At 49.9% G+C, this 13,274-nt stretch overlaps 7 protein-coding genes across 7 annotated transcripts; 5 read left to right on the top strand and 2 right to left on the bottom strand.

Moving 5' to 3' along the window:
* Positions 1-30: 30 nt before the first annotated feature.
* K460DRAFT_344408 (superoxide dismutase mitochondrial precursor) lies at positions 31-1,189 on the top strand. The gene is made up of 3 exons (XM_040931253.1): positions 31-418; positions 475-957; positions 1,012-1,189. The coding sequence occupies exons 1-3, from the start codon at positions 269-271 to the stop codon at positions 1,132-1,134; spliced, it is 756 nt and encodes a 251-aa protein (XP_040784098.1). The 5' UTR covers positions 31-268; the 3' UTR covers positions 1,135-1,189.
* A 191-nt stretch (positions 1,190-1,380) lies between these two features.
* On the top strand, positions 1,381-2,269 carry K460DRAFT_318600 (uncharacterized protein). Its single transcript, XM_040930395.1, has 2 exons — positions 1,381-1,706; positions 1,759-2,269. The coding sequence occupies exons 1-2, from the start codon at positions 1,507-1,509 to the stop codon at positions 1,973-1,975; spliced, it is 417 nt and encodes a 138-aa protein (XP_040784097.1). The 5' UTR covers positions 1,381-1,506; the 3' UTR covers positions 1,976-2,269.
* Positions 2,270-2,330: 61 nt separating this feature from the next.
* Positions 2,331-5,670, bottom strand: K460DRAFT_397741 (acetyl-CoA synthetase-like protein). The gene is made up of 3 exons (XM_040936179.1): positions 5,390-5,670; positions 3,584-5,341; positions 2,331-3,538 (listed from the first exon to the last, which is right to left on the bottom strand). The coding sequence occupies exons 1-3, from the start codon at positions 5,627-5,629 to the stop codon at positions 2,420-2,422; spliced, it is 3,117 nt and encodes a 1,038-aa protein (XP_040784096.1). The 5' UTR covers positions 5,630-5,670; the 3' UTR covers positions 2,331-2,419.
* A 684-nt stretch (positions 5,671-6,354) lies between these two features.
* Positions 6,355-8,099, top strand: K460DRAFT_408992 (MFS transporter-like protein; the record flags this gene model as incomplete). The annotated part of the gene is made up of 6 exons (XM_040937211.1): positions 6,355-6,562; positions 6,621-6,735; positions 6,790-6,933; positions 6,985-7,214; positions 7,275-7,570; positions 7,626-8,099. 6 exons carry the CDS (start codon positions 6,355-6,357, stop codon positions 8,097-8,099), a joined length of 1,467 nt encoding a protein of 488 aa, XP_040784095.1.
* Positions 8,100-8,456: 357 nt separating this feature from the next.
* K460DRAFT_318592 (Asparaginase/glutaminase) lies at positions 8,457-10,030 on the top strand. The gene is made up of 2 exons (XM_040930394.1): positions 8,457-8,903; positions 8,954-10,030. Exons 1-2 carry the CDS (start codon positions 8,752-8,754, stop codon positions 9,978-9,980), a joined length of 1,179 nt encoding a protein of 392 aa, XP_040784094.1. The 5' UTR covers positions 8,457-8,751; the 3' UTR covers positions 9,981-10,030.
* A 764-nt stretch (positions 10,031-10,794) lies between these two features.
* K460DRAFT_388452 (glycoside hydrolase family 128 protein) lies at positions 10,795-11,900 on the top strand (the record flags this gene model as incomplete). Its single annotated transcript, XM_040935691.1, has 3 exons — positions 10,795-11,232; positions 11,317-11,529; positions 11,618-11,900. Exons 1-3 carry the CDS (start codon positions 10,865-10,867, stop codon positions 11,898-11,900), a joined length of 864 nt encoding a protein of 287 aa, XP_040784093.1. The 5' UTR covers positions 10,795-10,864.
* A 9-nt stretch (positions 11,901-11,909) lies between these two features.
* K460DRAFT_369547 (uncharacterized protein) lies at positions 11,910-13,208 on the bottom strand. Its single transcript, XM_040933981.1, has one exon. It carries the CDS (start codon positions 13,178-13,180, stop codon positions 12,245-12,247), a length of 936 nt encoding a protein of 311 aa, XP_040784092.1. The 5' UTR covers positions 13,181-13,208; the 3' UTR covers positions 11,910-12,244.
* Positions 13,209-13,274: the final 66 nt, after the last annotated feature.

The following is a 13,274-nucleotide window of genomic DNA, read 5'->3' as shown; positions in this document are numbered from 1 at the left end:
CTTACGAGCGTAGAGTTCCTCGAGAACCTTCAAAGTCCCCTGAGCACTCGCGTGAGTATCGTAACACACTCTTCGATTCTTATACTACCTATCTAAGTGCGTCTGTAAGACAGTGGGCTTCAGGGGCCAAATATAAGACGTTACGACTCGCTTGAGAGGAATTGAGGCAGTTTCTAGCCTCTATACCGGATTGAGAAGTCCAGCTCCAGAGCACCCTGTTGGTGACGAATCTGAGAACAATTCCGCCATCCATACTATTCGGTTCGTGATGAGTACGATGAGGGGCACCTTGGGCAGATGGATCTCTCTCTTCTCCCTCTTCACGTTCACAGTCTTTGCTTTGGAACAACAGCCCTTCGAGTTTGGAGATATGACAGCACCTCAGTACTCTCTACCCCCTCTTCCCTATGCATACAATGTCAGTTCGCCCCTGCTCACCTCTACCCCACGTGCGCCATACTCACACTTCGACAGGCGCTGGAACCCTACATCTCAGCCCAGATCATGGAGCTGCATCACAGCAAGCACCATCAAACATACATTACGAACCTGAACGCTGCGCTCAAGTCACAAGCCGAAGCTGTTCATACTTCCGATATCACATCTCAGGTCGCTCTACAACAAGGCATTAAGTTCAACGCTGGTGGGCATATAAACCACTCCCTCTTCTGGCAGAATCTTGCGCCAGCGAGCTCGCCGGAAGCGAAGAGTTCTGCAGCTCCGGGGCTTGTTAAGCAAATCAAAGCCACATGGGGCGATGAAGAGAAGTTCCGCGAGGCTTTCACCGCAGCTCTACTCAGCATTCAGGGAAGTGGCTGGGGCTGGCTCATCAAGGTCGAAACAGGAAAGGAGCAGAGACTGGCTATTGTAACAACGAAAGACCAAGATCCAGTAGTTGGTAAGAACGAGGTCCCTCTCATCGGTGTTGATCTTTGGGAGCATGCCTATTACCTCCAGGTAAGTTGGACGGGACACTTCTCTTGCTCAAGGTTGATAACTAACCTGGTATAGTATTTGAACGGCAAGGCAGCCTACATCCAGAACATCTGGAATGTCATTAATTGGAAGACTGCTGAGGATCGCTATGTTGGATCTCGCGCGGATGCATTCAAGATTCTCAAGGCTTCTATTTGAGTGTCGCAATTAGATAGAAAGTACTTACATCGTATAAGAGTCGTATGTCACATCCATTCTAGTCCACATTCTGAGTGATCGGTGTTTGTGTGGCACGTGCAGGGTTAATCGGGTACTTCCCTGAAACTTGCTCAAAGAGGCTCATTAGCCCTCACCGCTCAAACGCTAGCAAACAAAGCACAACGAACATCACAATCACTCAAAAGACTTCAATTGTGTATGTCGTAGAAATTGCTACATATTTAACTCGATTTTCCGACATTTCTTCCAATTCCGAGACCAGATCACCTGCGCGAAACTGCACAGCTGCAATTTCTAATAGCCCGATTTGATTTTCTATTGAGACTCTACATATCGGTGTATCTTTCAATCATGTGCAACGGTAATTCCACGCGTGTCGCCCAAGGAGGCTCAATAGCAGTGCTTCGTCCGACCTCGCACCTTGTACGAACACAGTCAGAAGAGGATATGCTTCTCGTATTCAGCAACCAGCTCGCCTATCCAGGAACAAGAGTTGAGTTTCAGGGTTTAGACGAGGATTTCCAGCAAGAGAGACATTGGGTAGTCATCCAGTAAGATCTAAATCTGATATTATGGCCGGCCAGATTGCTAACCTTGTGACAGTCGAGACGGCGATATTTCTACGTCCTCGCAATCCACACGAACAAGTCCATTGTACACTTTTCCTTTGAACTCGGCCCTGAATTCTACAGTGCAGTTGTCGCAACACTTGGATCTCGGTGTCGGCGATACTGGCATAATTGGAAGAAGGATTTCAGTCATGACTGGATCAACTCAAGGTCCCTTGATAGTGGCTGAAGGAATCATCGGATGGAACTGAGATTGCGAGGGTAATTAATGTTTCTCTTTAGCATTAAGCATTTTCTGTTGGTTTTCCATGGCGCAATGTATATTCGGGCTGTTTGGATTTGTGTTTGCTACCGACACTACATGTGAAGGAGATCTTGGTACAGAACGATCAGATGTCCCTGTGCCATGGTATCGAGGAGCTACAACAATACCAGCTCAATATAAACGACGTCACAGTCCGGAGCGGTTGCAAACGGCCAAACCGTGTGTGTTCGTGTGTAGACACGTGTTCAGGCATCCTGGCTGCGAAGCTGGACATAGGGACAATCAACGGATCACACCTTGTTACCTCCGAAACTTGAATCGCGAATCTCTTGATCTAAGTTATATATCTAGTTTGATAGTATCTTTACTGACATTCCAATAAGCAAAGAGACGCAAGTTACCAATATGCGGCTCTACCCCAACAGAATTCTCAAGACTCCCAGTGCTTTCGCAGTCTCTGAATGACTTTGGCAATATACACTTCATCCGTAACATCAGAAACCTTGCTCAAAGTCTCGCTGTCCTTCTTGGTCTCATCAGTCAAGTACTCCAAGACACCTTTTGGAGCGGTGGAAGCCTTGCGTCCATATTTGCTCTCGAACCAATCTAATAGTTTAATGGGAGGATTCTTCAGCGGATCGCGCTCCGAGTTTCGCAGCTTCTCCATCCATTGATCAGTGGGCAACGCCTCGAATTTGAGGCCTGCCGCAGCCAAAGCAGGAAGCATGTCCCTAGTCCAATGGAAGCGATTCGGGTTGAGAACGTGGTAGACAAGATCTGGATCAGCAGAGCGATCGGCCTTACCCAACGCTAAATCGAGAATGATCCTTGCAGCAGTGTCGACAGGGAGCCAACTCATCTCCTCATCTAATTGCGGGAGTGCGCCTAGAGTAAGTGCGGTCTGTATCATGAGAGGAATGCCTTCCGTAACGTTCCACTCGCCGACCATAGTATCGCCAACCAATTGTCCAATCCGTAACACTCGGGCGTCCGCACCAGCACCTCTTGCAGCGTTGTTGACGATATGTTCAGCGACAAACTTCGATCGCGCGTATCCAGTTCCCTGAACATGCGCAATGTTGTCGACTTGCTTTTCAAGAACTTTTCCTGGACGGGGAGTTGCGCCAGCTGACGAGACAGATGAGCAGAATAGGAACCGTCCAGGTGATCCGTGTGTTGTTGATTGGCAGAAGTCGAGGAATCCCTGAACAGCTCTGATGTGTTGATCCTCGAAACTTTGTACTGAAATGTTGAAGTTGACTGCCCAAGCGCTGTGGATTACCAAAGTGAGTTTTGAGCGCAGCTCTTCGAGTCTTCCCGGTCCTAATCCAAAATCAGGCTTGCTGAGATCAGCGGGCACAGCTACAATCTTGCGAATTTCTGGGAGGGTGAACTGAATGGCACGAGACGAGAGGCTCTTTAAAGTTCGCTCCAGCGCGGAGTGGTCTGATGAAGCCCGGACGAGACACCATACCTCGGACACATTGGGCTTCTGGACTAATTGGGCGAGAATGTGGGCACCCAGACCTCCAGTCACACCCGTGAGAACCTGCAGTTGTTAGCCTTGTAAACACCACGAGCAGGTATTTCTTACCACGACTTCTTTGCGAGAAGGATCTTTCTCGCCAAACTTTCTAATCGACGAGTACTTGGTGATGAGGTCCTTCATTACATTCTCGTGGTCATCTGCGGACTCGGAGTCTCCTGTACGTAGTCCATGCAAGTGCCGTGCAAGGTTTGCAATGTTCCCAGTTTCGTAAAGAATGTTCTGGCCCAACTGTGATTGTTTGCCTCCCAAGTCAAGTTCCTTCTTCATTACGCTCCACATATTCATGCACTGTAGACTGTCGACACCGTAAGCAAAGAAGTCCGTCTCAGTCGATGGTAGGTCGATATTCAGGTGCTCGCGGAATCGCTTGAGTAGATACTTTTCAAGCTCCGTCAGCGGTAATGCTATCGAGCCACCAGTATCTGTATCGCTTTCGAAATTTGCATATGCAGCATCTATCTCATCTTTAAATTGCGCGTATATTTGAGCGCGGATGAAGGTGCCCTTGTCGGTTCTCGCATAGGTGGTTTCTGAAGGAAGCAGCACAACCAGCTCCTTTGGAATGCGGGAGAAGCTCTCGGCGCGAGAGTTCGCATCCTCTATAGCTGGCCAGATCTTGTCCAAGTAGTCGGCGTGGGTCAGTTGCGAAGCAGTGTCAGACCTGACAATCAATATGCCAGGGAACGTCTTGCCGTCTCCGAAAACAACGGCCTCCTTGACAAGACCTTCCTGGCGAATGCGACCCTCAATAGGAATTGGGAGGACCTTTTCGCCATTGACCAAGGTCAGTCTATCATCGAGTCGTGAAACGAACTTCCACCAGTGTCGATGAACCGGGTGAGGGGTGAACAGGTCTTTTGTTCGGAAAGAATTTGGAGGATTTTGGGAATTGATGGTGCTCTTGGAGCGCAGACCGTCGAGCGCGACGCACTCATGAATTCCAGGAGCAATTTCGTCCATGAGAACCCACTGTTGCACTTGCGGAAGGATACGAAGGTAGTTCCAAGCCTTGTCTCCAGGAGGTCGCACAGAAGTCATGAGCCTACTCGTCTCAGTCGCCCCATAATTTGCGACAAGATTGACGCCGTTCCTCACAAGGGTATCGCCAAGGTCATCGGGGCAAGCACTTCCACCGTACATAACAAGATTAACGGCGGCAAGAGATCGTATGCCCTTCTCGGTTTCGCCTAGAAGCTTCAATATATACGGAACACAGAACAGAAGTTCTGGTTTGACATATTCGATAGTGTCCGTGAGATTATTGGAAGTGATAGGTAGAGAATAGTTGAAGTAGTACATGGGTTTCCCCGAGTAGATGGACCGAAAAGTTTCGTAGAATCCGAAGCTGTGAAAAAGCGGCTGCGACATCAGCGCTCTTCTATCCAGGTGCGTTGAAAAGGCTGCAATGCAACTACGATGGGTGAGATAAATTGGTTTCGGTAGTCCGGTTGAGCCAGAGGAGTGTATGATAACCGCCTGCTTGGGGTTCTCTCTATGTGCGTCGTAGGCTCGCTTGAAGACGGGTGCATCAACTCCGTAGTAGTCTTCATGCTTGAGCATCTCAATCAGTGTTAGCTCCCTCTCATTTTGCACCTCTGCCAGGAGCTGATGAAAATGTGAGGTTGTGAGAACCACGGAGCATTCGGTAAGACCTAACAAGCGGCCGAGAGCCGGACTTGCCAACCTCGTTGAGAGCAGTAGGACCGCATAGCCCAATCTACTTAGAGCCAAGAGTGTGATGATGAACTGCAAGCTGGAATGGGCGACGATGCCAACGACAGGGGCCTGGTCGAGGTTGGGATCCTGTGGTGTGATTAGTCATGCTCGACTTAAAGCAGAAGTCGCACTTACAACAACCTGCAGCCCTCTCCGTTGCAGCGCCTCCGCGGCAGCATCGACATATCTGTCTATCGCGAATGCTGAATGCTCCTCGTAATCTGTGAGACCTGCCTTTGGATATGCGAGGAGGGTAGCGTCTTTTAGTTCTGATGCACGGCGCTTGATCAACTCATCGATTGTCCAGATTTCGTCGCTGTTCTGGGAGAGAGTTTGCGTTGTCCGCGGGCCCGTCGTGGTCTTAGTATGAGACATGATATTGACGTTTGATAGACTTGAATTGGGGAAAGGGCTAGTGACACAGCAAGAGAAAACCGACTCTCATTTCTCCTCGCTTATGGTCCGTTTATAATGAGGGGGATCATTCCGTCGGAGTTTTATCCGTACCCACTAATTCGCCTTCACCGGTTTGGGTACATTTTTACACCACCATACCCCATCCTCGATTATGTCGGAAAACATGTCCGAATACGAGACCGGATAACCCAGTTGGGCGCTTCCCGCACCAATCATCCCGTCTTAGATCACCAAAAGGACTTAGCATGTTCCGTCGTGCCCGGTTTACCACCAATTGATCCCGGATTACCCCAAAGATCCCCGCAAACTACGGGGTGCCAAGTCACACCCCAGATTTACCACAAACTAATCCCGCAAAATATGGGGTGTTCACACCGCCAAGTCCACCCCGGATTCTTGAAAGGCAAATCAAAGTTTCAACCCCAGATTATGAGGGCCCTTGGTTGGAGGGAAAACTACAACGCGAGTCGACGTTTAAAATCCTACGCCTGGGGAGCAAATCCTTACTTCTGTTTGTGGAAAGTAATCCTGCATGTGCACCCCCATGGGGCAACCCCCTCAGCTACACGAGTTGAGGGTAATAAAAACACCAGAATCGAAGCGAGGAGTGTACTCCTTGGGTATATAAGTCGCTTGAGTTGCAAAGACGATTTGAAAATCACTCGCTTCTCAGGGTTTTCATTATGGCTACCACAACTCCATCCAACCCGATAGTTACGAAATCTTCTTTCGAGCTGATTGATAACATTAGTGTCAAAGACCAGCTTGATAAGCCTCAACACCATGTCGAGCTTGACAAGTTTGGTGCGGCCGAGAAGTCCGACCCTGCTGAGATTGCCCTCGTGAGGAAGATTGATCTCTACATGCTCCCAATCCTGTGGCTCATGTACTGTAAGTATACCAGACAAATACGCGTGTAACAATTATTGACCCTTTGATTCCAATGTAGTCTTCAACTTCCTCGATAGAAATGCGATTGTCAACGGCAAAATCAACGGCCTTGACAAAGATCTTGGAATGAAAGGGACGGAGTACAACACTTGTGTCAGCATCTTTTTTGTTGGGTATGGCCTACTCCGCTGGAGATAACAAGTACATTTGCTGATATGCGCTTCCAGCTATCTCGTTGGCCAGGTTCCTTCGAACATGATTTTGACCCGTGTCAAACCCGCGTGGTATATGTCCGGCTGGATGATGGCATGGGCGATCGTGAGTACCCTCATGGCCATTGTCAAGGGTTACCATGGGATGTTGGCAGCTAGGTGAGCCCTCATGTACTATGCAACGCTAGGGATGTCACTCACGCTCAACAGATTCATGCTCGGTATTGTGGAAGCCCCATTTTATCCAGGCGGACTATACTTGATTAGTCTGTTCTATAAGCGTAAGGAGACTGCTGCTCGACTCTCTATATTCTACACCGGGAACCTGCTTGCGAGTTCCTTCTCCGGTCTTATCGCCGCTGGAGTTTTCTCAGGCCTCGACGGCCGGAATGGTTGGGAGGGCTGGAGGTGGCTTTTCCTTATTCAAGGTCTCATCACAGGTGGGTATTGCCTTAATCTCGTACTGCCTTCTGCCGTCGCTGCTGCTAACACACCAGTAGTTGGAGTTGCTGTTGCGGCCTTTTTTCTACTCCCAAACGCGCCCCTCAACACCAGGTGGCTGTCTCCCGAGGAGCGACAACTGGCGCATAATAGAATCGCTGCTGATACTACCGGAAAACGAGATAAAGTCGATGTGTGGAAAGGTCTTCGCGAAGCCTGTTTCGATTATCGAACATGGATCTTTGCACTCATGCAGAACTTCCACTTGTCGGCAAACGGCTTCAAGAACTTTCTCCCCACAGTCGTAAAGACTCTCGGCTTCAACGACACCATTACTTTAGTCTTGACTTGTCCGGTAAGTAATCTACCTTCTAGGTAAGCCCATACCGAGTTAGCTGACTTGACTGTAGCCCTATCTTTTTGCCGGCGTCATGTCCGTCCTTGTATCTTGGTCCTCAGGAAAACTTAACGAGCGTACCTGGCATATCTCCATCTCGAAACTCGTCGCAATAATTGGTTTCATGATTGGTACCCTAACCCTCAACGTGGGTGCGCGCTACTTCGCCATGGTCCTTTTCGTAGGCGCAACGTACGGCGTCAACAACATCAACCTGGCGTGGGCTGCCGCAGTGTTGGGTCAGACCGACGAAAAGAGGGCCGTCGTTCTCGCCATTTCGAACACACTCGGAAATCTATCATTTGTCTATACTCCGTACTTATGGCCTGATTCTGACAAACCGCGCTTCGGCATGGCGATGTGGGCTTCCGTTGGGTTCTCCGCAGGTGTCGTCCTCTGTGCTTGGGTGTTGAGATTCATCATGCAGAGGGACAACAGGAAGATCAGGGCTCAGGATAATGAGGCCGTGAACTTTTACGTTTACTAGAAGGTGGCCTATGAATCTCTGTTCGCTGTCGGTTTGTGAAAGGGATAGCTATGGCAGATGAGCGTGTGCCCGACCTATTAGGCGGAGCTTTAACCAGTGATTGTGTTGCCAAATATTTTAGCTACTTATTAGTATATGACACGGGGATTTCAGTTTGAATCACTTGTAACATTTCGCGGACATCGACTTGTGTACAATTGCGACGGTTCACTGCTTCCGACCTCTCGGCTGTTGTTGATGTCCCCGCTCTTGGCCACGTGGGGCATGCATCTTAGTCCCTCCCAGCTATCAATGATGCAAGACACGATAACGACCCTACCAGTACCCTTCAAGTATCGTTTCTTCACCTTCCTTAACGACTCATGCTGCCAAGAAAGCAATCTGCATGATCGGCTACTCAACAGACATTGCGCCGCTGTCGGTGGTCAAACTAAGGCATGCCTACGAAAATCGGCGGTGAAGATGGACGACAGGGCAAGAGTGGGAGGCCCATCGTGCCAGAATGTATTAAAGCATAAGATGCTCGACAAGAGGTCAGCACTACTGAAATTGGGTCGCAACACTGCTTTCACGATCTGCAGAGAGCTCTCCGTGCTTTACAACGTTTTCTTCTCATTACTGAAACTTTTGAAAATTGGGGTTGTCAGCCATCATGCGACTTTCAAACTTAACAGCTACAGCTCTAGTAGCTGCTGTGAGTGCGGCACCAACCACGCCTCTACCCTATATCCGTCGAGCGACTACAGCGAGTGAACGACTTGGTCTGACATGGCTAGGGGGCAACAGTAGCCTTCCAAAGATCCTGTATGCTATCTTTAAAGCCAATGAGACCAGCAGATGCTAAGATAGCATAGCATCCTCTACACCGGTGGCACTATTGCATCAGGATCAATTTATGGAGCACTGGATGACACTCAGTATGGACAGCTACAGATTAATGGAGAGCAAATCATCGCTCGCAATCCTTACCTACTCAACAATACGCAGCTCGCCGTTTCTAATTGGACCACAGAGGAAGACGGCTCAACAGGCACCAACGACGCTTTAGTCATGAACATGACGCGCTTTGCTCATGACGCCTTGTGTTCTGAAGACAGCGACATCGTCGGAGCTGTATATACCCATGGTACTAATTCTCTTGAAGAGACGGCTTTCCTCATGGACAGCCTTGTCAACTGCGGCAAGCCCATCGTGGCTGCGGGTGCTATGCGACCTTGGACGCACCTGTCTTTCGATGGTGATGCAAATTTCTTCGACGCTGTCATGTTGGCAGCAAGTCCAGAAGCACGCAATAGAGGGCTCCTGGTTGCGTTCAACAGCCGAATTATTCCCGGATACTGGGCGACAAAATTGCACTCGACGAACCCTAATGCCTTTGGTGCTACTGCGACTGGAGACTTGGGCCTTTTTCTGAATAACCTCCCGATATTTTACAATAGTGCATCTCAACCGCTCTTCAAGCATTACTTCGACATCTCCAGCGTGTCGGCCTACCCTTCGTATCCCGCTCTACCTAAAGTCGACATCCTCTACGCGGCCCGTGAGTTCGATGGCAAGCTCGTGCTCGACGCTCAAGCCAACGGTGCAAAAGGTGTGGTCATCGCAGGTACAGGAAATGGTGGCGTACCTACTGGTCAAGAAGAGATCGCCGAAGCGCTTCAGAGTGGTCTTCAGGTTGTAGTTGGTACTCGCAGTCCATTTGGACCGAGTAGTCCAAACAAGACCCCCACATATGCTAAGTCGGGCTTTGTACATGTGATACAGGCAAGAATAATGCTGCAGCTAGCCATCGCGAGTGGCATGAACATGAATCAGACAATCGATTTGTTCGAGGGTGGCCTGAGGAAGGCGATGGGGCAGCCGTGGAGTCCAGGACTTTGATACACAGTGAATAGATAGATCAATGATATTGACGAATAGTTGTTCTGCACACATTTTCCCACTTTGAATATTTTTGCTGCAGGGGTAACATTGTCAGTCATTCGCGTTTCTTAGAAGTCCGCCCCGATCTCATCACGTTTTTAATGCCCCTTCGTTTTCTGAAGCTCATCAGTTGTCCTCAAGATGCGTGATTAGAGGCTCGACTGACAGAATCTGACATGACACTGTGTAGAGCCTCACTTCAAGTCTGTTCTGCGCATGAGCCGCTCTGCAGACCCATCGAAACAGCTATCAATGACGCATAGTTTACTATGAATCTCTCTCCTTTCCCTGCCGTCCATGTTGCACTCTATAGTGAAAGATAGCCCCTCTCTTCTCGTTCGTTTGTAAAGCATAGCCGTTCAGTCTTCCTAGTGAAGCCGACCCTAAGATATAATCATTTCTTGTGCCACTCATCGCGGAACTTGCTGGCGACCACCCCAAAATTCTCATAGAACTCGTGAGAATTAGCAATGTTCAAAACTTCACTGCGCGATCATGTCTCCAAGTACAATCGTATATATCCTCTTTCGGCTAACGCGACTGCCCAGCGTTCGCAACCTCCCCACGTGCCTAAGAGATAAGGTTGTCAATTGAAGCCTCAGCTAATTCAACTGATAGGACGCTATGGTAAGAGTGAAAGAGTGTTTTCCTTCACATTCAACCTCCAGCCGTAATATAACGGCCCCAAGCCCAGCGCCCGCAACTTCCACTCCACTCACTTGCTATACACCCTCACACTCCTTTAGAGAGCTAGATCGACTTCGAAAAAACACGCGCGAACGACTCACGGCCTTCTTAACACGAGTCACATTCTTACAGTTTACTACGCCCTCGATTCCACCATGAATATCCTCACTCTCGTTCTACTTACAGCTTTCGCCATCCTCACAGGCGCAAACCCAGTCCCCAACAACGCCTCTATCATCCCTCGCTCACCTCCACAAGTACCAGCGCACGAGCGTCGAGGGATTGCGTTCAACAACGCGGACTTTGTTCACTACTTTGCCGTCGAGGGGACTCACGCGACGTGGTGCTACAACTGGGACTCATGGTCTCCTCGCACTGACGCTTGGTACCCATTCATCCCCATGCTACACTCACTACGACCTGATCATACAGGGCCATGGATGGGTCGTGTGGAGCAGGCGGCGCGGGATGCAGGTGACGGGCCGACGCATTTGCTGGGGTTTAATGAGCCTGATATTTGCCAGTAAGTATCGCCTTGTTTTATCTCACCGGATTCTATTATCATGCTTGATGAGTATTTTGGTCACTCAACTAATTTTGCTTTTAGGCCTGGTGCGGGTGGTTCCTGCATCAGCGTAGGCGATGCCGTCGCGGGATGGAAGACGCATGTCCAGCCCCTCAAAACTCTGAAGGATAAGATGTATCTTGGGTCTCCTTCTGTCTCCAACGCTGCTGCATCTGGTTCCACTGGGTTGGGTTGGTTGGCCAATTTCATTCGTGCTTGCAGTGGTTGCACTATCGACTTTATTACGATCCATTGGTATGTCATAGACCTGCTTACCCATATCTTCGTGGCACCTCGTGTACTTTATAATATACAAAGCGTGTTTCATACTGACTGGAGATAGGTACGATCGAGCTGATAACGTCGGCTACTTCAAGAAGCACATCGAGGACGCCCGCAAGGTCGCTCAAGGCCGGCCCATTTGGATCACCGAGTTCAAGGCCGAAGGCACGGACGAACAGGTCAAGCGTTTCTTGGACGAAGTGATTCCCTGGATGGACCAGTCGAGCGACATTCATCGTTATGCGTATTTCATGGCTCGGTCTGGCCCCGGTATGCTTATTAACGACGCCCAAAATGGTATGTCGGACCTTGGAGCTTACTATAATTTCCACCATCGACGCTAGAGGATACAAGCTCTGTTATTGTTTGGCGAGGTATATAGGTGGCTAGACTAGCGAGGATATAGTAAGATTCAATATAGCATTGTCAACGGAGGGCTGGTACTTACAACGGTAGCGCACAGAATCTGGCTTGGTCAGCTAGTAGCATATTTTGAATAGTAGAGAAATCGATGCAATAGGCAGTAATGATGCTTGAAGACGATAGCCAATAAAATGGACGAAGGCCTTTGCAATAACGTGTGATTCGCTTGTGCGCGCCGCGCGATGCTTATAACAAAATGGTCCTAGTACCTCCTACTATACACGACATGCTATCATTGTACAAGCTCTTATCGTCTGTATGCATCTTACATCTTACCACCAGTAAGCTCCTCAGCAAGTTTCTTAACCCTCTCCTTGGCGAGCCCAACACCCTCACCACCCTTGAGCTTCTGCAGCATATCGCCCACGCCCTCGGGCATCGGTCCATGCCACGGGCTCAAACCTTCCTTGCCCTCTTGCCTTGGGCCCATGTTACCCTTGACGTCCCAGCCAATGGGCGACTCCTCGGTTCCAAATGCCTTCTCAATGGCCTCGTCGAGCTGTTGCTCATCTACAATGAACTCTCGCGCGTTGGTGTATAAATCGTGTAGGCGCGAAGTACGTACAGCCTGCACCTTGGCCACGCGGGCTCTGTAGGCTTGACGGCGAGCGTTGGTGATGTCTAAGCGCGAGGAGGCAGGGAGTGCGTCGGTGAGGAAGTCGCGAATGCCCTTGGAGATGGATGTTTGTGTCAAGACATCGACTTCGCGTGGTGGTGCTAGGGCGACCTTTCGTCTGAAGGCGCCAATCGCTTGAATCTTGGAGAGGTACTGTGCATCCGATGTGACTTTTCGCTCATGTAACTCTTTGACACCATCCTGCAGCGCTGCCCTTCGCTTGTCTGCCAGTCTTTGCTTATATAGCCGGTAGTCTGCGTCTCTGCTGTATGGCCCTGGCGCTTTCACGGTCTTGGGTGTGCGCGTGCTTCGGTCAAGGAACGTGGCCGACTCCTTCGGGTGTGCATTTCTCGTTTTGAAGACATCTCGCGGGATTGGGAGGTGGCCTTTTACTACCGGCTTGGTAGGGAATGTGGGCTGTAGCGGTTTGGGTACCTCGATGTAGTTTGGTGATTGCGGACCAAGGGCGAGCGAAGTGGGCGTTGAGGAGAAAGCGCGGGCACAGAGGCTGCTGGACCAGCCATTGACCGGTGCCGAAGCTGACGGCGATGTCCACGGAAAGCGGACAGGTATTCGAGGCGGCATTGCGATAGTGCTGGCGTGGTAGGGGGGTTGCGGAGGTGCTGCGGCGGTCGTGTCGGTCGTGGGTCGCGCCTGCTTCGAAAATGTCGGCGCCAAG

Source organism: Cucurbitaria berberidis, assembly GCF_010015615.1.
Source record: "Cucurbitaria berberidis CBS 394.84 unplaced genomic scaffold K460scaffold_5, whole genome shotgun sequence".
Taxonomy (NCBI): domain Eukaryota; kingdom Fungi; phylum Ascomycota; class Dothideomycetes; order Pleosporales; family Cucurbitariaceae; genus Cucurbitaria; species Cucurbitaria berberidis.
This window is presented reverse-complemented; position numbering and strand designations above follow the sequence as displayed.

Bases quoted from the DNA above. Each gene is read 5' to 3' on its own strand.
- K460DRAFT_344408 (XM_040931253.1), top strand. From the start codon at position 269: ATGAGTACGATGAGGGGCACCTTGGGCAGATGGATCTCTCTCTTCTCC. The intron at 419-474 runs GTCAGTTCGCCC...ACACTTCGACAG, and splicing joins CTCTTCCCTATGCATACAAT to GCGCTGGAACCCTACATCTC. The intron at 958-1,011 runs GTAAGTTGGACG...AACCTGGTATAG, and splicing joins AGCATGCCTATTACCTCCAG to TATTTGAACGGCAAGGCAGC.
- K460DRAFT_318600 (XM_040930395.1), top strand. From the start codon at position 1,507: ATGTGCAACGGTAATTCCACGCGTGTCGCCCAAGGAGGCTCAATAGCA. The intron at 1,707-1,758 runs GTAAGATCTAAA...ACCTTGTGACAG, and splicing joins AGACATTGGGTAGTCATCCA to TCGAGACGGCGATATTTCTA.
- K460DRAFT_397741 (XM_040936179.1), bottom strand. From the start codon at position 5,629: ATGTCTCATACTAAGACCACGACGGGCCCGCGGACAACGCAAACTCTC. The intron at 5,342-5,389 runs GTAAGTGCGACT...ATCACACCACAG, and splicing joins GGAGAGGGCTGCAGGTTGTT to GATCCCAACCTCGACCAGGC. The intron at 3,539-3,583 runs GTAAGAAATACC...TAACAACTGCAG, and splicing joins CTTCTCGCAAAGAAGTCGTG to GTTCTCACGGGTGTGACTGG.
- K460DRAFT_318592 (XM_040930394.1), top strand. From the start codon at position 8,752: ATGCGACTTTCAAACTTAACAGCTACAGCTCTAGTAGCTGCTGTGAGT. The intron at 8,904-8,953 runs GTATGCTATCTT...AAGATAGCATAG, and splicing joins AGTAGCCTTCCAAAGATCCT to CATCCTCTACACCGGTGGCA.
- K460DRAFT_369547 (XM_040933981.1), bottom strand. From the start codon at position 13,180: ATGCCGCCTCGAATACCTGTCCGCTTTCCGTGGACATCGCCGTCAGCT.